Source organism: Malania oleifera, chromosome 11 (assembly GCF_029873635.1).
Source record: "Malania oleifera isolate guangnan ecotype guangnan chromosome 11, ASM2987363v1, whole genome shotgun sequence".
In the NCBI taxonomy this organism is placed as follows: Eukaryota; Viridiplantae; Streptophyta; class Magnoliopsida; order Santalales; family Ximeniaceae; genus Malania; species Malania oleifera.
In genome coordinates, this window is record NC_080427.1 from 13,648,064 (window position 1) to 13,671,936 (window position 23,873).

Below are 23,873 nucleotides of genomic sequence, written 5' to 3' on the forward strand. Positions count from 1 at the left end.
ATACCGATGAATACACATAACAAAATGAAATTTAAATCAATTAATTATTTTTAGGCTTCGCAGATTTTGGGGAAATTATGGATATACGTTAACAAGAGGTGCTTGAATATAAAAGGATTGCTCCCAGGAATAGGAAGGAGGCAACCAATCCTTTTCCCACTTGAGTTAAACAAATTTATTATTTTTTTTCAAAAAAAAAAAAATCATTTTCTATTGTATTCTCTCACCTTATCAGATATTCTTTAAAATGAAAAATTACTCTAATACAATTAAGAATTAAATAAATAAAATATTAATAATGTATAAAATTAAATTTTTGTTCACTAATTTGATATATATTTTTATTTTCTTTTTTACTTTTCTTGACAATTAAACACTTAAAATAATAATAATAATAAATAAATAAATAAAAATTCCACCATATTTTTCTTAACATTTTTTAAGTTCCAAACAGCCCACTAAAAGACAAAAAAGAACCCAATGTCCGCCTGAAACTTCAAGCCATCACCTCAAAATTTCATTGCTGACACCGAAAAAAAAACCAAAAAAAAAAAGGCAAATATTTAAGGAACAACTGCAGTTGAAACTTGCTGGTCAGATTTACCAGAATCCCGTCCAAACCCCCGCATCAAAACACGGCAGCTGATTTTCAGATAATGAGTTCACTGTGTCCTCATTATAATGCATCCATACTGAACAAAAATAACCAAATTTCACTAAGACACAAGGCGCTGTGAACCTATCATCCCATGTTCGGAGGTGGTGGAGGGGGGCGGACATTTTGACCCTGCATTTGTTGGACTGGAAAGCCTTGGGGTGGAGGCATCCCTGGAGGCCTGCTAACCTGAGGTCCTGGAGTGAAATTCGCCATAGTACCACTGCCAACTGGGGGTGGTGGTGGGGCAGCTGGAGCTCCACCAGGGGGCATAGGCCTAGGACCATTGGCCACTGCTGGTGGTGGCGGAGGCATTGAAGGAGGCGGGGCTCTAGGAGGATTAGCAATTGACGTCCCAGTTGGAAGTCCTTGTGGAGGAGGCGGCGGAGGAGGAGGAGCTTGGGGTGGCGGAGGCAATGGCCTTGGTGGGACACCAGGAGCTGCTGTGCCATTGGCTGCAGGAGCAGATTGAGGCTTGTTTGGTTCGGGAGGCTTGGTTTTGAAATATAACTGCAACTGAAGAGTCATTCATTCCACACGTCACATAAAATTTACAAAAGAAACAAAACAAATCAAAACAAAATATCGCTGATTTGAAAACCAGAAAAGTGGTTTAAGCCTGTGAGTGGAGCATGTTTGTCCAACCCAATTCAGTAGGCACATATGTCATCCAACTTAGGCACATTAATTGATGTGTTATGTGGAATTTTTTTTCTAAATCAGGTGTCCAGACTCTGACTCAGTTTACTTGGTGACAGCAATTCAAAAATTTTCCAAGACAAGATCCTGATTTGAACAAATAAGTACTGGGCAGCCTGGAGTTATCCAGTCCGTGGAAAGATCCCAACAACCAAACAAGGCTTGCACCCACCCAAATGAAATTTTGAGTCAACAATCTTGAGTTTCAGAACACAGCAACAGAATATAATACAGTAATGTAAAGAAAGGAAAACAGACAAACCGTGAACATCTTAGAGTCTGGATCCCAATGTGAGAAAAACTTTGGAGTGGACTTGTCAATCTCAGTGCTGGGAACCTGTAATGAAATTCGAAGCTGCAAACCATGAATCTTGCTGACATTGACTAACAACATTTGTAAACATTACAAGCACATATAACAATATAATTTCACTTACCTTAAAAGAAATGATCTCATATGGCTCAGCAGCAAACAAAAGATACTGGTATCTTTTATCAAAGGGCTGGAGCCTCTATTTAAGACAATATAACAAAGAAGGATTAGGGAATGCATCATTTATTTCAAAACATAATGGTGTGGATTCTGCTTTAATTATTTGAAGTGTAAACAAAATAGCATTTCATTGGAACGGAATAAATACTGAAAAACAAAGCAGAAGCATGAAGATCAGGCACTGAACATAAATATAACCTACCTGCTCAAAGGATGACATGAACCGATGCCTTGGTTTCGAGAGGTCTTCAATCTCAGGATATTCAATCTGTGTTGGAGGATGATCACATCATCTCTTATTGCAAAATATAACCACTAAATATATAATTTACAATCTCGAACATCCTTTCTTGTCTTTTTTTTTTTGGGGGGGGGGGGGGGGGGGGGGGGGGAGGTTGTTGGTGTGGAGTGAAACAAAAGGCACACACCTGGAAGAGAAGAGATCTCTGCTTCGTCTCAGAATCAAATTGCTTTGTTACCCGATACCCAGGTCTACCAATCTTGACTGCAAACACGTCAGAGATAAATTTAAAACTCAAGCCAGAGAATTTTAAAACCATGAAACAAGGCAAATGGTGGATTGTTTTGCTTCCACCAGTAAGACAAGAACAGACCAAAATGCAAGTGATTCAAGAGTTGGTAGTGCTCAAACTGTAAAATGGATACACATAATTTGTTCATCCTGTTCCTGTTCGCAAAACAGCATCTGTCAACAGTCCAGGTGATGTAGTGTAGGCACAAAAAATTAGCTAAGATGAGCAAAAAGGAAGCTATAATTTTGGGAAGATTGAAATCCAGGAAATAGGGTTTAGGGTTGAAACATCTCTTGTAAATTTAGAGATGGAGGCGAGGAGAAGAAAAGAAGAGGAGAACAAAAAAAGAAGAAAGAAAGAGAAAGGAGGTGGCAGCAATTTCCCAGAGTTACTTTCAGCTCCAGGTCTGCCCTTTCATATAATAATAAAGCATGAAAGACAAAAATACCCCTATTTACACAAAATAATTACTGAAACAACCTCTCTTCTAACACTCCCCTTCAAACTGGAAAGGTATAAATATCACCTGACCCCAGGCTTGTTACAACCACTGAACAAGGCAGGCTTAAATAAAACCTTCGTGAAAAGTGAAAACATTGCCTAACTGTTCCATGGGTTTCATAAATGGAGTCCTTAAAACATTCCACAACACAACATCCCTAACAAAATGACAGTTAACTTCAATGTGCTTTATCCTCTCATGAAACAATGGGTTGCTAGCAATATAAATGGAAGCTTGACTATCACAACATATCTATGGGCTTCTTAACCAAGAATCTCATCTCTGACACGAGACTTCAACCACATGATCTCACTCACAATATAAGGCATAGCTTGATATTCTCAGCACTATATCTAGCTACAGTAGTTTGTTTATTGCTACGCTAAGTAACAAGTTTACCTCCCACAAATGTACAGTATTAGTAGTAGACCTTCGATCATCAACTGAGCCAGCCCAACCTGCATCAGAGTATCCCATGATCTCACATTCTCTATTACATTTATATATGAAACCTCTACCAAGAAAGCTATAGAGAAACCTTAGAATCCTCCAAACATCCTAGGGTGGTTGTTTTGGATTTTCCATAACTCACTCACCACCTTTACACCAAAGGATATGTCAAGTTAGTGACAGTAGGTAGATCAAGTTGCTGACCAACTGCCTATATCGACATATATCTTTAAAGTCTAGTCCAACATCCCAAGATAGCTTCACGATGGGATTTATAGGAGTATCAACCAGTTTAGCTCCCAACATACCAATCTAACTGTTGTGCAACTGAATGTGCAACAGAAACAAATGATCTTACAACGCAGCAACCATTAGTGAAATATACAGAAAAGACAATCACGCAGATTGTATGAAAGCAATAAAACAATGACACGAAGAATTACATGGTTCGGCAATGCCTACATCCACAAGAGCAAATGGCAGTGAATTTTCACTATCTTGTGTCCAAAGACATAGTTATATCATACAACATGCATATATAAAACCCTCCCAAGGGTTTTCCCCCCGAAACCCAACCTTTACAACTTCATAATTCAAAATTCGAAAACTAGCGTTGAGTAATCTAGCAAAATCATTGACAATCTCAAACATACCGTCGACGGTTTAAAGTCAAGACCAAACAATCGATGTAACAAGACCAAAACCGTCGACTATTTCTTTGCACCTGGACAAAACCGTCAAGGGTTTGCTCTGTACCTGGACAAAACTGTCGGCGGTTTCAGGCAAACTACCAATGGTTTGGTCCTGAAAACCAGCATCTTGTTTTCCACCATGTTTTCTTTGTACATGTGTTCCACTCAACATATGAGCCACATATGACAACAATTTCCACCTTGGCGAATATACACCCCTTAGGAGAAAATCGAAAACATACCCAGCTGCTCCACCTGAGACAATAGGTTGGGACCGCCTCCCATCTAGCAACTAGAGACATGAAGTCCAAGCAATGTTTGAACTTATCCGTGGCAGCTTCGGCTATTGCCATATACCCCGACTTAGTTGTAAATAGTGCAACTTGAGACTGTACCCTGGGCTTTCGACAAATAGGCCCTCCCACAACATACCTTGTTGTAGACCTCCTGTCATCCAAGTCTCCTGCATAGTCTGCATCCACAAATCCCACAATTGACAGATCACTCTGTTGCCTGCCAAAAATGATGTCATAGTCTGAAGTACCCACACTGACAGCTTGTGCCAAACCCAGTCTTGTACTAACCATAGCATACATCAAACACCCCACCACACTGGTATAGGAGACCTTTGACATGTCACGAACCTCATCGTCCGTCCTTAGGCACTGAACGGTAGACAATTTAAAATGATTCACCAACTGTGTACCGATGATCGGTTTTACATTAACTATGCTAAACCTCTCCAACAACTTCTCCAAAAAATTGCTTTGAGATAACCACAATCTCCCTGCAGTTCTGTCCCTGTGAATCTTCAACCCAAGAAACTTCTTGGTCGTACCCAAAACCTTCATGTCAAATTCTTTTCTCAACAAAGTTTCCAACTAATTAACCTCAATTAAAGTCTTCCTAGCAATTAACATGTCAATTCACATAAAATAAAATAAAAAACACCACTTGCATTCTATCACCCTCTTCCCTTCTAGAAGCTCCACCAACTCCCACATCTGATTCTCATGCAGTAACTCCATCTCCTCCACCATAGCACTCATCCATCTACCTTTCCTTTTGTTGTGCACGGCATCTTGAAAAATAGTAGGAACCTTACTACTGGTAATGAATGCATAAGCCACCAGATCATCAAGTTCATACCTGGATAGTGACCTGATAGTGCATTTGGGCCCCATTGTGATCCTACTGATCTCCCGAGGTAGAACTCCCTACATTATTAACAAAATCATCTCTGCCCCAAGTCTGTAACTCCATTTGCATCACAATCTCATTTCGGCTATAGTTTATACTGTGATATTGTTGGTCTCCCGAGCTAGAACTCCCTACATTATGAACAATATCATCTCTACCCTGAGTCTCCAACTCCACCTGCGTCACATGCTCATTGCTGCTGCAGTTTTCTAACACCTGTTTCTCTTCATCTACCTAAGTACGTTGCACCATGGCTTTCTCATCAAAAATCATGTCTCCACTAATTACCACCTTGTTTGTCATTGGATCCCACAGCTTGAACCCACTTTTTTGATACCCCAGAAAAATGTACTGTCTACACTTTGCATCAAGCTTAGATCTCACCTCACTAGAAACATGCAAGTATGGACATCCAAACACACTCAAACCAGAGTAGTCGGTGCATTACTTGTCCACACCTCTCCTGCAACTTTCTCATCTAGTGATATCATTGGCGATCAATTAATTGAGAAACACAACATACTCACTGACTTTACCAAGAAGTTCCTTACAAGTCCTGCATACAACCTGAGACACCAAGCCCTTTTAGTTAGAGTTCAGTTCACCCTTTCCGCCACACCATTCTGTTGTGGTGTCCTGCGTACTGTGAAGTACCTCCCTATGCCATGCTGCTCACAAAACTTCTTGAACACCAGCGTACTCAATTCCATTGTCTGACCTGAGGATCTTTCTCCCAGTCTGGTTTTTCACCTCAGCCACAAGTTAAACCTGGCAAACATCTCTAACTTGTGTCGCATGAAGTACACAAAAACCTTTCGTGATAAACTCACGAAGTACATATGTCCAACCCATGATGCTATCCTCTCCAATCCCCAATCATCTGAATAAATGCAATTAAGAATACCTTCCGTCTTGTGTGTGTTTGTTTTACACAAAATAGTATTATCTAACTCATAATCTGCAGCTGCAGCTCCACCTACAATTGTAGAACTCAACAGTGCGTAGATATTTCCTACTAACTTCTGCCCCTTCATCACCATTAGAACACCTTTGCACACTTTCATAACCCACTTTCAAACTTGTAACCAAACCCGTTACAATCTAAAGTGCCCAATGAAATCACATTCTTCCGTAAATTTGGTATATGCCTTACATCACATAATGTTCTCACAACACCATCAAACATTTTAATTCTTATGTTTTCTATTCCAACAATTTTGCATGAAGCATTATTTCCCATCAGAATAGAAACCAGAATTAACTAGCTTGTAGGTGTTGAACAAATCTTTATTTGGTGTCATGTGATAAGAGCACGCCGAATCTAGGATCCAAGAATCCATGAGGCGTTCTAAACCTAATGAAACAGAAAGCATATCACCATCACTGCTACCACATTCGCAGATTTTGATGAACCCTCTTGATTTTCTACATTCCCCTTCTTCCACTCCGGAACACTCCGACTTTATGTGCCCAATTATTCCGCACCTAAAACACCATATGTCCTTCTTGGACTGCGACCGAGATTTATAATTACTCGATCTGCTTCAAAACTTGCTCCTCCCACGTTCCTAGTTACCCTTCACCACAAGTCCTTCACCTTGTGAAATTTCATCGCAAGCTTTCTTCCTCTGATGAAAACCCAACAAAGTGCTTGTTACCTTTTCAGAATTCAGGGTTTCTTTTCCCTATGTCAGAGTAGTAACTAGATTTTCATATGTATGAGACATAGGTAAGGAATTCAACAGCATCAACGCCTTGTCTTCTTTCTCAAACTTCACATCAATTCGCATCAAATCACTTATAATATAATTGAATACATTGATGTGTTGGTTCAAATTTGAACCATCCACCATCTTAAGCCAATACAATCTTTGCTTAAGAAACAACTTGTTCGATAGAGACTTGGACATATGCCGACTTTCCAGTTTCTGCCAAACTACCGCCGGAGATTCCTCATCCATGACGTGATACAACACGTCATCAACAAAAAAAGTCTGATGGTCGACACAGTCTTTGCTTCCAATTCCTTCCAACTTGTTTCATCCATGCCTTCCGGTTGACCTCCGTATAATGCCTTCACCATACCTTGCTGCACAAACAAATCTTTAACCCTTCTCTATCATAGTCTGAAGTTTCCCGTTCCATCAAACTTAACAACATCAAATTTTGCAGAAGAAATTCCAGAAGTCATTAAAACTTGATGCTCTGATACCAATTTGTTGTGCAAATGAATGCACAGCGAAAACAAATGATCTTACAATGCAACAACCAACAGTGAAATATACAGAAAACATAATCACGCTGATTATATGAAAGCAATAAAATAATGACACGAAGAATTACGTAGTTGGGAAATGCCTACATCCATAAGAGCAAACAGCGAATTTTCACTATCTTGTGTCCAAAGGCATAGAGTTACATCATTCAACATGTATGTATACCCTCTCGGAGGTTTTTCCCCCGAAACCGAACCTATACAACTTCCCAATTCAAAATTCGAAAACCAACGCTGAGTAACCGCGCAAAACTATCAATGGTTTAAAATCGAGACCAAACAATTGATGTAACAGGACCAAAACCGTCAACTATTTCTCTACACCTGGACAAAACTGTCGACGGTTTCAGGCGAACCATCGACAGTTCGGTCCTGAAACCAGCATCTTGTTTTCCACCATGTTTTCTCTTTATACATGCGTTCCACTCAATGTATGAGCCACATATTACAACACTAACAATCTCACTTAGCAAGACTAAGGTATATGTTCGCTAGGATAAGTTCAACCCTTTGTTAAACTGTACAATCTCACTACCAAGAAAATAACACAAAGTACCCAAGTCCTTGATTTTGAAATTTTTCATGAAGCCACTTGATAAGATCATAGGGTTTTATCATAGAGAAATTGGGAATAATTAAAGGGGGGAAAATAGCAAAAGAAAATAGGGTTTGGTTGCTTTAAGGAAATCTTCCTCCAAATTAGCCAAAGGCTATGAATTATGTTGTCCTTAATGGACTTAATCCCAATTAATTTGGGAATCCTAACACATTAAAAAAAAAACCCAACATTAAATAATCCTAACATTAAATAAAATCCAAATTGATTTGAAAATAATAATACATTAATTAGAAATCCCAATTGATTTGGGAATCCTATCATTAAATATAAAATCCCAATTGATTTGGGAATCCTAACACAGTAATTAGAAATTCCAATTGATTGGGGAATCCTAACATTCTCACCTCCTTCAAATCAACCTTGTCCTCAGGGCTGAGCAGCAATAAAATCTAGGAATCTCTCCTCCAAGGGTTAATAAATGTCCTAAGTTGAACTAAGTGAAACCAATGAACTAAAACTCCTATGGTGTCTCGATTTCTACATTTGACCACTCGGCAATCCAAAATTGCTTGTGGCTACACCTGAACATCACAAGTAGGTACAACATCAAGCAAGTGGCGTTGCACAATAACTTGCTCCCCTAACTTCTTTTTCAGGCAAGAGACATGAAAAACATAATGTACCTTAGAACTTGTTGGCAATTCAAGACCATAAGCAACAAGGCCTATATATTTCAAGATCTTATAAGTCTCATTGAACCGAGAAAACAACTTCATTAAAGACCAAACAGTCACAGATTTCTGTCTATAAGGCTGTCACTTGAAAAATACTCAATCCCCCACTAAAAATTCCCTTTCACTATGGTGCTTATCAACTTACTATTTCATACAAGTTTGAGCTATAACAAAAAGATTTTCCTTGAGGAGCTCAAGCACTTTGTCTCGATCATACCATGTAAATCCTCGCCAACTTGATCAACTCTAGATGATCCAGGTGAATACCTAGCAAGAACAAGAGGAGCTCAACCATAAATAGCCTCAAATGGAGTCAACTTGATGGAGGAATGATAAGTGGTATTATGCCACCATTCCTGTCGCTAGCAAAACAACGAAGATAAGTCTCCAAGCACTTGTTAACAACTTCAGTCTGCTCATTTGATTGTGGACGATATATAATGCTCTCATATTCAATTGCGTTCCTTGCAAACGGAAAATTTCCTTCCAAAAGTTGCTGGTAAAGACTTTGTCGCAATCATTGACAATAAGCTAAGAAATTCCATGCAACTTGACGATATTCTCAACGAAAGTACGAGCAACACTTATGGCAATATAAGGGTTAGTTATGACACGTAAAAAAGCATATTTTGTGAGACGATCGACAACAACAAAAATGGTAGACTATCCATAAGAAGATGGCAGTCCCTCAATTAAATCCATGGAGATATCAATCCAAGCTTCTTCTAGATTAGGAAAAGGCTATAGAAAGCCTGGACCGGCCACGGTTTCCCATTTCTGCTGTTGACAAACATCACATTCTACCATAAATTTTTTTATTTCACCTTTCATTCCCTTCCAATAAAATTCCTAAGAAATGCACTTGTCGATTCTAAGAAAACTAGAGTAACCTGTGGACAATGAATAATGATGCGTGTAATTCTGGCAATACAATTTGCTTTAGGACTGAATTAGGCACTAATAAAATCTTTCCTTTATAAAGTAAGTTTAAAGAGTCCCAAAAGTAATAAGGAACTTAAATTGGCTCTTTTTGTATCTACCTCCAATCTCCGGATTTTGCCGCCATTCCTTCTTGATTTGCTCAAGAGTCATATATGCAGGTATGAAAATAGCTATAAGTGCAACTTGTTCAGGAATTTGTGAGAGTGCATTTGCCACCACATTCTCGATCCCTTCCTTGTAAATAATCCTATAGTCACAACCCAACACCTTAATGACCCACTTCTGTTGTTCCATGGAAGAGGTTTGTTGCTCCAAAAAATACTTCAGGCTTTTGTGATCAATTCGGATTTGGAAATGTTGACCAATTAAATACGGTCTCCACTTTGCAATAGCATGCACAATGGTTAGCATCTCTTTCATAAACAGACATGTCGATGTGGGATGGAAGAAATCCTTACTAGTAAAAGTAATGGGGCGTCTGTCTTGCATTATAACTGTGCCAATGCCAACTCGTGACGCATCAGAATCAATGATGAACACCTTGTTGAAATCGAACAAGGCAAGAACTAGTGTGGTTGACATTGCATGCTTAAGCTTGACAAAGGCTTGTTCAGCTTCCTCACTCCATTTGAATGCATCCTTTTTCAGTAAAGCAATCTGTGGAGCACTAATCTTTCCATAATCCTTGACAAACTTGCGATAGTAATCAGTCAACCCCAGAAACCCTCGCAGCATCTTGATTATTTATGGAATAAACCATTATGTCATGACTTGTATTTTGGAAGGGTCAACTAAAACACTTCTTGGGAAACAATATGCCTAAGGTATACCTCATGTTGTCGAGTAAAACAGCATGTAGATTTCTTGAAAAATAGATGATGCTTAGGAAAAGTAGTGCATGCAGTCAACAAATGACCTAAGTGATCTTCAAGATATGATCTATATATCAGGATATCATCAAAAAATATGAGAACAAACTTACGTAGGTAAGGTGTAAAAATGTCATTCATCAAACTTTGGAAGGTCGAAGGCACAGAGGTTAATCCAAAAGGCATAGCCAAGAACTCATAATAGCCATTGTGAGTTTTAAACGCAGTCTTTTTGAGTGTCATATTCGTGTACCCTAACCTGGGTGGATAGCCTAATCTCAAGTCGAGTTTGGTGAACTGCTAGGCACCTCCCAACTCATCTAATAATTCATATACAACAAGGATAGGATATTTATCCTTCACAGTGTTCTTGTTCAATGCTTAATAATCAACACACATCCACCAAGAGCCATCCTTCTTCTTCACCATGAGACAGGAGAAGAATATGGACCGACACTTGGTTGAATTATGCCAACATCTAACATTTCTTTCACTATCTTTTATATTTTTGCATTCTGAAAATAAGGATCGTGATAAGGACGGACATTAGTAGGGATATTGCCTGGCAATAAAGGAATGCAGTGATCATATTTTCACTAAGGCGGCAATCCCTGTGGCTCCGCAAATAGGTCAGAAAATTCTAAAATAAGAGATTCTATCCCAGCATCTTGGCCAAATTGATGTTGCAACTCCTATAATGCTCGAAGTTGTACTAGGCAGCCATGTCGCTCCTTTTTAAGGAGCTTCTCCATATGATGTCTTGAAATTTTAGTGACATTACCACAATGTTTGCCTTGTCACTCACTAGCCATCCAGGCTAACTTCATGACCAATTTAGAGAAATTGCTTATGAACACCATCAACACCAAAAACCACTTCATAGTCTTCCAATGGCAGCAAAAAGAAATCAACATACAACCCATGGTTTTGCATAGCAAGTTTAACCTTCAAACATTTGCTCTAACATGTCAAGGTCCTTACATCCACAACCTTCACATCAAACTTTTCACATTGCTCCATAGGATAGGCTAGTCGTTGAACAATTTTAGTGTCCATGAAATTATTAGTGCTATCATATCAATTACAATAGTAACAGGTTGGCATTTTGGGAAATCACTAATTTTCATAGTTTGAGGATTAGCATAACCAGCTAAAGCATGAATTGAAGAAGTGATAGATTCATCATTATCATTAGATTCCATACCTTCCTAATCTGAATAAGGGGGTCATCCTCAACCTCTTTGGGATCCTCCACTAGTTCAATCACCAAGAGTCATCCCTTTTTGCAATAGTGCCCTCTATGCTACTTTTCATCACAATGCCAGCACAAACCTTTCGCCATTCACTCTTTAAGTTCCTCCTAAGTCAATCATTTGGTAGAAGGATTGCGAGGAGCAGGTGGTGTGATATTGCTGCTGAAATTCTGCTTGCTAATGGTCTTGTTGGAGCGACGTTGTTCTTCTCCCAACTTCTCTTCTTCTAACCGTGCAAAGGAAATTGCAGTAGTCATAGTTTGTGGTCGACACACTTTGACCTCACGCCAAATGTCAAGTAGGAGACCTTCAATAAAAATGAGTTGGCTTTCATTACAATCATTAGTTCTGTTTGATAGCCGCTCAAATTGTGTTTGGTACTCCAAGATAGTACTAGTTCGGTGTATTTTGGCAAGCTCTCCATCAATATTCTCATATCCAACAAACTTAAATCAAAATAACAATCCAAAAACAAATTCTACCAATGAAGGCATTCCATAACGAGCTTCAAACAAATCATACCATTGAATAGAATCCCATCCAAATTAATAGAAGCAATCTCAACTTTAGATGTTTCTAGAGTGTAGTGAAAGCAAAAGTATTTTCAGCCCTAAAAACCCAAAACCAGTAGAGTCATCACTATCCCATCGAGGAAATTACACTTTCAAACAAGAAGGACCATGAACACGCTCTCCTTGGTATCCTCCTTCGCACATGCATAGCTGCTCCCTACAATTAGCTGATGTAAAGGCATCATCTTCTCTCTTTATGGGAAGATATAATGAGTAGTTTAGAGGGAGTTGCTTGGATCTTTTCAAATTGAGACATAAACATATTGCTAGGTTCAACATCTAGCCTAGCTTCCATTCAGGCCTCTGCTAAATTTTCTGAGGCCATTGCATATGAGTGAAGATCAAGAATTCCAAGATTTTGCTTTTTCGGCGGGTGAACGACATCCATATGAATGCTGGCTCTAACACCAAATGATAAGACCCTAGGGTTTTATAGTAAAGAAATTGGGGAAATATAAAGATGGGAAAATAGTAAGAGAAGATAGGGTTTGATCATTTCAAGGGGGTCTGCCTCCAAATTAGCCAAAGTCCATGAAATATGTAACTAATTAAATAGAAAAGCCTCATAGGGTTACATATACATAGAGTAGGGAAACTTACTGCCATTAGGCTATTAGGAATGTAAAATATCCCAATCCAAGTCCTTAACATACTCAGTCCCAATTGATTTGGAAATCCTAGCAGATTAAATAAAAATCCTAACATTAAATAGAATCCAAATTGATTTGGAAATAATAACACATTAATTAGAAACCCCAATTGATTTGGGAATCTTATCATTATGGAAAATCCCAATTGATTTGGGAATCCTAACACAACAATTAGAAATCACAGTTGATTGGGGAATCCTAGCACCACTGCTCGACATCACAATCCCACTTTAGTCACTAGCAGTGATGATGATGTCATAACATGAACAACTAGAAGCACCACACTTGTCTTATTTGACGAACAAAGACTGAGTGATCAAAGTATCACTAAATGAAACCATATGCAGAGACCACCTCAGTAAATTTGTCAAACCAAGCTCATGAAGAATACAAGCTCATTGACGTATTGATCAAGCTTGGACGACATTAAAGCGATACTACATGAAGACTTAGATTTTACTTGTTTTTAAATATTCTTAAGAGTCTTATGCAAGTACTCTTAAACTTCAAATTAGTTTATGAAGCTCTTAGGAATAAATATTGGACTTAGAGACTTGTTTAAAAATCTAGAAAATATTTTTATAAGTTCAAAATTCTTTTCAAAGTAAATACAAACAAGTTTTGGAATCAAAATATGGAAAAACAGTAAGTTACATAGTGTTCAGGCGCCTAAGGAAAACTTCTCATTTAACTGAAGTGCTACTGCTAGTGTGAAGAAATCATAACTATATTGGTATAGGCGACTGAAGTAAATTTAGGTCATCCGAACAGGGTCAGGCAACTGAACTCACGAGTTCAGGCAACTGAACTGCTATTGCCAGTTCTGGAGCGCATATTTTAAATAGTTTAGGCGACTAAACGTATGATTTAGGCGACTGAAGTTTGTGTTTAAACTTACGAACTGTGCTGATTTCTTTCCAAAATTACAAGATATGGTTTCTAAACTTGGGGAAAACGATAAGATTTCTTCCAAAACTATATTAGGGTTATTATATAAGCATTAGGGCACCAATGCACATGCATACTCATTGATTATACTTTGATTCATACCCTGAAAAAGCTGTTGTGCGTATTCTTGAGCCCTAATTGATTTCTAATTCATTCTACTGAAATTCTCACACCACAAATCAGAAAACCTTCAATTTCTTTGTGAGCTTCTTTGCAAATTGCTGTTTAGAGTATATAATGATTTTACTTTTGTACAAAATATGCTCTGCTGTGAGAGTAATCTACTTGTACGAACAATTGATTTGCTGTTATTGCAAACTGACAACTCAGGGATAGAGTTATTGCCTAGCGAGAGGGTGTTCTTGCTAGAGAGGGGTCACCACCTTCCAACGGAGAGAGGCTACTCCACCTATTGAACGGAGTGGGTAAGGAAAATCCTCACAGCAAGTTGCTTGGCGCAAGGACGTAGGCGGGAAGCCAAACCTTTTAAAAAATCCGTGTGTTCAATCTTCTTTCCCTAAATCTCTTTAATTTCTGCACTTATTAACTGCTACGTATGTTTTGAATTTATTGGGAAAATCTATTGAACTCTGATTTTGGATTTGGATCACTCTGATTAATTAAATCGGATTGTGGATGCTTTGTATGGTTTAAGTTTCCGATTAAAAATCAGTTAATTGCTGAAACTCTGAATTTAATTTGGTTGGCTGAGGTAAAATTATTTTAGTTGTTTTGATTGTTCAAGTATAAAAAAGATACTCGATTAAAATTATTGAATCTTCTTTTAAGAATATACTTGTTCATTGTTGGAATTCAGAGTTGATTGTTGAACTTGTTGAAGGTAAAACTCAGATTGTGTTTTTAAATTCCATATATACCTAGGATTGCTTATTGGTATAGCAAGTTGCTGATTAGTTATTGTGTAGTGATTGAGATTGTGATTGAGACCTGTTCAAAAGGTTTTAAATAAGTCAAGCTTCCGTGCAATAAATTTTAAATACCCAATTCACCCTCCCCCCCCCCCCCCCTTTTCTTGGGATTGCACCGTACTTTCAATTGCAGTGTCGGTGCCTACTTTCTATCATTCATAATCTCTCAATTGTTTCTTTGGGTCAATAGCTAATGGATCTAGAGGGCAATCAGAAGTTCTCTCTAAAGGTATAAGGGTAGGAGAAAGCATTAATGGACTCAAAATGTATTCATCCAATGAAGACCCAGGACTAGAAGAATAAGTTTTCTCCTCAAAAAATGTAACATATGCACTAACATATTTCCTACGAGTGCAGGGATCATAAGATCAATATACTTTTTAAGTTCCCGCGTAGCCAACAAAGACACATTTAATAGCATAAGAAGGGAATTGTTTTGACCTATATGGGGAACATGAACAAAACATGTGCACCCAAATATATAAGGCACAACAAAGAACATGGATGTTTTTGGATATATGATATAGAAGGAAATTTGCCCCTCTAGAACACTAAAGGGGATCCTTTTAAGTAGAAAACAAGTTGTAAAAGAAGAGCATCGGTCCAAAAGATTTTAGGAACATGCATATGAAAGATTTGAGGTTGTCCTTTCAGCTACTGCATTTTGCTGAGGGGTACACATGATGTTTCATGAATAATTCCCTTGGCCAAGTAAAAAGTTTGAAGCTCATTTCAAACAAATTCAAGTGCATTATCAAATTAAAAATTTTGAATACTAATGCCAAACTGGGTTTTCGCTTCCTTAAAGAACTGGATAAATACATTAAGAAATTCAGACCTATTTTTAACAGATAGATCTAGGTCATAAGTGAAAAATAATTCATAAAAGATAAAATACTAATGACTAGTCAAATTCTAGATTTTACATGGACCTCGAATATTTGAATGAATAAGAGAATGATTTACTACGAGAGTCAACTCCAAATGGAAAGGATGTCCTAGTATGTTTTCCTAATTGACATGCAAAACACTCAAAACAGGAAATAAAGTTGAACATAGGAAAAAATTGTTGCAATTTTTTAAGGGATGGATGACCCAAACAAGCATGCCCCTAATCCAGAGAAACGCCATGGGTAGAAATTGAAGAAGTTGTACGATAAGAACTAGATCGACCACCACCACAATCAAAATAGTACAAACCATCCTTCTTAAGCCCTCAACCAATCATCTTCTTTGTATGGAGATCCTAAACAGCACAATGAGAAGGAAAGAAGGTCATAGAACAATTATGTGATTTAGTCAATTGACTAACTAATAACAGGTTCAAGGGAAATTTAGGCACATACAACATAAAAGAAAAAGGAATAGAAGGAAACGGAAGAATATTACCACAACCAGAGACCGGTGTAACTGAACCATCAGCAAGAGTAACCTTGGAGTGTAAAGTAGTCGGTTTTATGGACTAAAATAAATTAGGTCTACTTGTCATATAGGAGGCAGCACCAGAATCAATAGCCCATGGTGAGGAGGATGAAGGGGCAAGAAACCCAATTGTACCTGAATGGGCCAAACTAGCACTAGACGTAGAAGACTAGATTTGAAGAAGTTGAAACATGCGGAAAAGATTATTATAATCTTCTTAGAACACGGTAGATGATGTACTCAACTCCCTAGTGGAGTGACCATGTGCACTAGAAGTGTCAACCGTAAAAAATCATCCTCGGCAAGAGACTTATTGGACCAAGTAGGTTTCCCATGGAGATCCCAACATTGATCAATAGGATGTTTGTCCTTGCCACAATGTGCGCAAAAGTGAGATTGCCATGAAAAACTCCTTATCATGATACATTACCTTTGCTACAACAGCCATCCAAATCTAGTCCTCTACTACTTCCTTGACCATGGTTAAAAGTACTACGAGCCATGGCTGAACTATCAAGTGAAGGAGTCTTAGAAGAAGAGTGAGAACAAGCTTTGGTGATCTTTTGGATTCTAGCACATGCTTCATTCATAGATGGAATGGATTTTTTTTTTATATAAGAGATTTGGCTAATAAGGGAAGAATTTTCAAAAAGGGTGAAAAAGAATTCTCTCATCAAAATTCTGGAATGGTCCAGAAAAAATAAACTAATAAAAAAAAACCTGGAAAAAACGCATAGCAAAAGATTCCTCCATTCTCGCTGAACCTTTGAAAAGGTAACTCCCTTAAAGCAACCAAAGTCTACACACGATAAAGAGACCGAGTATTGAATCTTCTTCTAGCCCAGCAGACAATTCAATTTTTCTCCTTGAAAAAATCCATGCATTTTGCTCCAACCATGATCCCCAAAACACTGCAAAAATCTGCTCATAGATGGAATGAATTCACCAGCAAGAATCTGATCACAAATGGGATGAAGCTCTAGACTCAACCGAGCCAAAAACTTGGCAGCCAAGAACTCTGCCTTTTGCCTCTTAATCATCTCAATGTCGAAACTAATTGGTTGATTCCTTCCACATGCCCTTTAGAGTGCTATAATACTCGCTAATAGGTTTACCTTGGTCATATTTGAGAAACTTCTCATATAGGTCAAAAACACAAGTTCAATTTTTATCTTTTGAGAAGCTTTCACAAAGATAATCTCATATGGCCTTTGCTGTTCTTAAACATCACATCCACAGCAATCTATGGCTCCATGCTATTCCACAACCACACAAGCAATATGTCATTCTCTTTCATCCAATCTTCATAATCCTTGGAGTCTGGAGACACAGAATAATGCAACAAATATTTGGACTCACCTTTTGTGTTAATATGGACACATACTGCCTGAGAACATAACAGGTAATTGGAGGAACCAACCAATTTGATGGCTGTGATCTGTACTTTAACAGTATCAATGGAAGCTCTCTGTGTTGAGGCCATCAAAACCACCCCCAATATGCTACAATAAGTGCACACTAATACTGGGAATGAACACAGCAACAATGTGAAATCAAGCAGCACAAACACAGAGCAGAACTTCAGAACTTCAAGAGAGCTGCTCTGACTATGGAACATAAGTTACAATATCCTACAAGGAATTACTTGAATGTGGAAGTGGGAAGCCCGTAACAAGAAGCACAGGTATGATGGCTGGCAGCAACTAGAACTGAGTGCCGACAAAAACAGGAAATAAAGTCTTTGAACACCAATAAAAAACACCCGCAACTGGAACAAGATGGGCAGCAACCAATCACAAACACAGCATCATCAAGCAACAACCAACCAGTGAACAGCAACACAGCAACAGCAGATACCAGAAACAGGGTGTCACAAGATACCACAAATGGAGGTAACTTCACATTTGCAAATCACCATGAACACACAGCATCCTGCCAATGATGCTGACAGCAAAACAAAGATGAAGTGACCTTAAATGACTCTTGAACCAACAAGAAAAAAATCATATTTGAGAGCTGATTAGGGGAAGATATGAAAGAAAATAGAAAACAGGGTGTCAAAAAAAAAAAAAAAACTCAGAAAAATCAGATCTGGAGGAGATTAATGCTCTGATACCATGTTGTAAAGTTAGGGATGGAGGCAAGAAGAAGAAAACAAGAGAAAACGATAGGAAAAGAAGAAGAAAGAAAAGAGAAAAGAGGTTGCAGTTTCCTGGAGAGTTGTGTTCAGCTCCAGGTCTGCCCTTTTATATATTAATAATAAAAAAACATGAAAGATAAAAAATAACCCTACTTACACCATATTATTACTAAAAAGTCTGTCTCTTCTAACGTCTCATATTAGGGATACAACCAGTCCCGTTACCAATAAATCCCATCTAATATAGTAATCTAATATCATTAAAAGGTAAGGTACTAGTCATGTTACTAAATAATATTAAACATATAAGGTAACTACTCTTCTGAAACCATAACAAGAGAACTTAAAACCAATGTATTAAAATGGATGGCCATATGTTCAGGCGATCCAACCAGTTCAACCAATCTGGATTAATGAGCAGTGCCAGTATGGTTTCATATGTTACATTTATATGTTCATATGTAATTGAAGCCCTTCACATGCATTTGCCAAATGCCAAGCTCGGAGCTAGTGGCTAATACCAGTTCTCTTTCCTCAAAGCACAAGTTTGAATCCTAAATGTTTGAACTCTTCGTTTCCAGTAAGTTATTGGAAGGTTCATCCAGTTTGTCCATTTTTTTCTGGGTTTGACTAGATTTTAACTCAAAAATTTGATTAGAACAGGACTGGATAAGAAGCAGGTTCCCAGTTTAAGCAGTTCAACCATCTGATCTGGAATGGTTTTCAAAACATTGCTTCAAAGTTAAAAAAGTGATACAAAAACAGACGATAGCTACAGTAGTGTGAAACTATGCACTTTGAAATTTTACACATCCTCAATATTCAATAATTTCTGTCCTCAGCTAATTTCTGAACTTTATCTTGGCTTTGCAGCCACTTCTACATTAGATTCCTTGTATATGTATAGATCAGAAATATAGAATATTTGGCTGATTTGTAAAACAGGTGGCAACCCTATCAAATAGGCATTAGAATAAATTTTCTTAAGGACCTTCCATGGTTCAAATTTCCTCAAGTTATGTTTCTGGTAAGTGCCCTTAGGAAGTGGTCTCATTTTAAGCGTACAAGTACCATGTGGCTCTCCAATGTTCTTGATCGGTTGGTGTTGATTTGACAGCTATTGCATACACTTCACAGCTAGCTTCTAGTGCGGCTTTTACTTCCTCATGAACTGGAAAAAATGTTGAGCAGAGGCCTCTACACCATCACTTAGTAGAGCCCCAGCTGGCAACAGCACCAAATCAAACACATGTTGAGGTTTAAGCCCATAGGTTGCTTCAAATAGCATTTTCTTGATAGTTCTATGTATAGAACCTATTGCAGGCAAATTTAGCTTGTGACATTACAATGTCCCAAGTCTTTACATGATACCCAACAAGGCAACTCGACATATTTCCCAAACTTTGGTTGATTGCTTCTATCTAACCATCAATTTGGTGGGGCAGGTGCTATAATGCTTTAATTCAGACCGTAATTTCCACCACAAAGTCCTACAAAAGTGCCCCATGAATTCAACATCCCTGTCAAAAACAGTAGAAGTGAGAACACTCTGTAGCCTTAACATTTCCTCAAAGAATAATTTAGTAATATGTGTAGCATCATATGCTTTTATACAAAATCCATGCTTAAGTGAATCCATAGTGCTTCCAATGCAGGTAAACAAGTGTATAACCCAGTGTTCACTGTTTCACCAAATAGATGGCCAATAATAACAATCAACAACCATTGCTCTCTAACAAAACGTCCTCCCACCCCATCTTCACATAGTTCCTTTCCTTTCTCTTATTATATGCGCAAATACAAACCCTCTAGAATACAAACCCTCAAGTAAATAACAATCATGCATCTTGTATGGAAATTTTCCATTGTATGCTGACCTTTGCAATTCATCTACAACCTGCTTGAAGTATGGGTAAGTTCCATACTGACTTTTCACCCTTCCAAAACCTGTTATGTTGTGTGCTGATCGTCATTAGGAGTAAAGAAAATGCAACAACTGCTAAATTTGACTGCCCCATCTTGGACTTCAGCAAACAATGGAACTCATCAAGAGAGGAACTCCACCTGACCTGACATTCATTAAGCTTCCTTTAGAACTCATGTACTGCAAGGCCTCAAGATCTCAATAGACCAGAAACTCCTAATAAGCCAAAATGCCAAATAATGCTGTGAATGTTGGACAGCACAAATGAAAGCATAAAACTCTCAAAGGCGGAATATTATCATTAGAATCAGACAACTTCTCATTGAAAAATTCAACTAGTTTCTCATCCGGACTGACCCTGGCACCTACATGTGATGCAAACAACACACAAGCTCACAAAATTGCACAGAGCAAGAATCCACACTTCTATCATCAACATTTTTTTATTTTTCAGCAGGCTTTTTGTGCAGCCTTTGTCATGTGCCATAAGGCCTCACGATCTCAGTAGACCAAAAACTCCTTATAAACCAAACCATGCTGTCAATATTGAACAGCCCACACAAAAGCATAAAACTAAGTCATAGGTGGAATATTGTTGTTTAGAATCAGATAATTTCTCACTAAAGAATTCCACTAGTTTTCCATCTTTACTGGCCCCGATTCCTATATGTGATGCATCACAACAAATAAGCTCCCAAAATTTCAAAGAGCAAGAACCCACACTGCTATCATCAACCATTTTATTTTTTGAAGGCCTTTTGTGCAGCCTTTTGTCAACTCGAATATATTCTTCTTCAAGAATCCAGTAATTGGACTCACAAAGGAACTGAAATTCCTCATGAATCAACTACAGACTTATAATCTGACTAACCCATGATAACTCTGACCCTTTGATTTTTTGAGGGACCAGCCACATAAACACCAAAAACAACACATTGGGCACAGGATAGAGCATTTCTTCAAGTTCATAAAAACCTTCTCCAGTACAGCCATTCAAAAACTTGAACAAATGAATTAGATGGTCCTATTCAGTTTTATCATATACTAAAATTCCATTAAAATAGACCACAAAAAATTTCAAAAAAGGCATCAGTAACTCAGTTATAACTTGCATAAATGTGCTCAGTGCATTTGAAAGAGCAAACGGCATTAATAACCACACACAAAGCCCATCCAGTATTTTGAAGGTTGTCTTCCATTCATTTTTTTTTTGGATAGAAAAAGAAATTCATTGGATAAAGAAAGAATTTACAAGCAGGAGAGAAGACATATATTCAGAAAAGTCTGATAAAATCCTCAGGAAAACCAAAAAATAAAATTTCAAAAATAAAAAATGACAAAAGAAACTCAAGACGCCCTAAGAAGAGACTTCCAACCACGCTGAACATCTGAAACACACATTCCCTTGGAATTTCCATAGCCCATACACCACAAAGAAGCCATAAAAAGAATTTTTTCCCACACCAACCAATATGTTAACTTCTTCCTTGCAAATATATGCACATTACGTTCCTTCCCAAGCCCCAAAATACTGCAAATAAAGCACAATTCCACAATGCAATCCCTTCCTTCTTCCTCCCAAACCCCATAAAAGAAATTGCCAAGAACTCCTCTGCTATTATAGGACAAACCCAGCTTTCTTCAAAGTAATTGAATAACTTTTTCCAAACCTTCCATGCAAAACCACAGTGCAGGAAAAGGTGTGAAACAGACTCTGAACAATAAAAGCAAAGCATACATATATTAGGAAGGAAAGCCTTTAAAGGTCTCCTCATCTACAACAAGTCATTGGTATTTGTCCTATTAAGCACAATCAACCAAAGAAAGACGTTGATTTTAGGGGGACTTTTGACCTTCCATATAACCTTGTAAAGAGGAAAAGAGCAATCTGTCCCAACCTAGAATTCAAAGAAAGATTTACAAGAATAGACTCTCGAAGAATCCAACAACCAGTATCGACTATCATTTTTGGAAGATACCCAACAATTATTCAACATAAACAATAAAGAAGATTACTCAATAGTTTCCTTATCATTCAAGGCTCTCCCAGTGAAAATCCCATGAGGGTAAATGACCGCCTGAGTCTACTCTAAACAAAGAAATGGGGCCATTTTGCCTTGACCTCAATCAAAAAAGACAAGGAAAAGAGGTGGACAAAACAACATTCTCCATCCATAGGTCTTTCCAAAAACGAATATTACAGCCCTTGCCCAAAAAACATTTAGTATAGGGAATAAAGAAAGGGTAAATCTAAGATATAGCTTTCCACAAACTTTCCAAAGAGCATCTAAAACCCAATCTAGTATCCCATCCATTCCCATCAAGTCCAAATTTACTTTTGATAACTTTATGCCACAATGAAGAAACCTCTAGCAAGAACCGCCAGAGCCATTTATCCAGAAGAGTTGTGTTCCTAGACACCATTCCAAGACCCAAACCACGCTCCCTTTTAGTCCTACAAACCACCTCCCAACTCACCAAATGATCCCTAGAGAACCCGCTACCCTTGACCAAAGAAAATCTCTCAAAAAACTTCCAATCCCCCATTGGAATTTTAAAAATAGAAAGAAAATACAATAGAATACTAGAAAGATAGGCCTAAATTAGAGTAATCCTCCCTCCCAAAAAAAAAAAAGGGCTCCTTTCCACCCATCTAAATGCTTCGACACTCTCTTAACCATAGGATCCCAAAAACTAGATAATCTAGGATTACCTCCCAAAGGAACCCTTAGATAGGACAATGGCCAACCCAGCTCAGCACACCCAACTTCCATGGCTAACCCCTAACACACTTTGCAAGCACGTTAATAACTGCAATACCACTCCTACCCATATTAATCTTCAGCCCTAAAACCCTTTCAAAGATTTGAAGGGGCCCCAAAATATTAATGAAAGAAGGCTTATGATTCTCCAAAAAAAAATATAGTATCATCCGCAAACTGAAGGTGCGACACTGTGATCTCCTCCCTACCCACTTTAAGGCCTTTCACTAAACCTCTATCCACCACCCTATCAACTATCCTACTCAAAATATCAGCCACTAGCACAAACAAAAAAGAAGAAAGAGGATCTCCTTGTCTAATCCCCCTTGGGTCCTTGAACCAAGATTTGGGCTCACCATTCACTATCACCGCAAAATTCACATCAGACATACAACCTTTCATCCATCTATGCCATCTCTCTAAAAGCCCCTTCCTCACAAAAACCTTATCCATAAAATTCCAACTCACTCTATCGTAAGCTTTTTCAAAGTCCAACTTAAAAACAAGCCCCCTCCTTCTTCCTCCTCCTAATGTCCTCAACGATTTCATTCACAATCAGGATTGTGTCCACAATCTGTCTACACCCCAAAAAAGCACTTTGGGCCTTAGAAATAATCTTATCAAGCACCACACTTAACCTCTTAGCTAGCACTTTGGTGATTATTTTGTA

At 38.1% G+C, this 23,873-nt stretch overlaps 1 protein-coding gene across 1 annotated transcript in view; it reads right to left on the reverse strand.

Moving 5' to 3' along the window:
• Positions 1–403: 403 nt before the first annotated feature.
• The window catches only part of LOC131167275 (uncharacterized), a 34,390-nt gene continuing 10,920 nt past the window's right edge, over positions 404–23,873 (reverse strand). The window contains exons 3-7 of the mRNA XM_058126014.1: positions 2,276–2,352; positions 2,050–2,115; positions 1,792–1,866; positions 1,617–1,691; positions 404–1,171 (exon numbers count right to left, since the gene is read on the reverse strand). Of these exons, the coding sequence (XP_057981997.1) occupies positions 743–1,171; positions 1,617–1,691; positions 1,792–1,866; positions 2,050–2,115; positions 2,276–2,352 (722 nt within the window). The 3' untranslated portion in view covers positions 404–742. The remainder of the gene's footprint in view (positions 1,172–1,616; positions 1,692–1,791; positions 1,867–2,049; positions 2,116–2,275; positions 2,353–23,873) is intronic.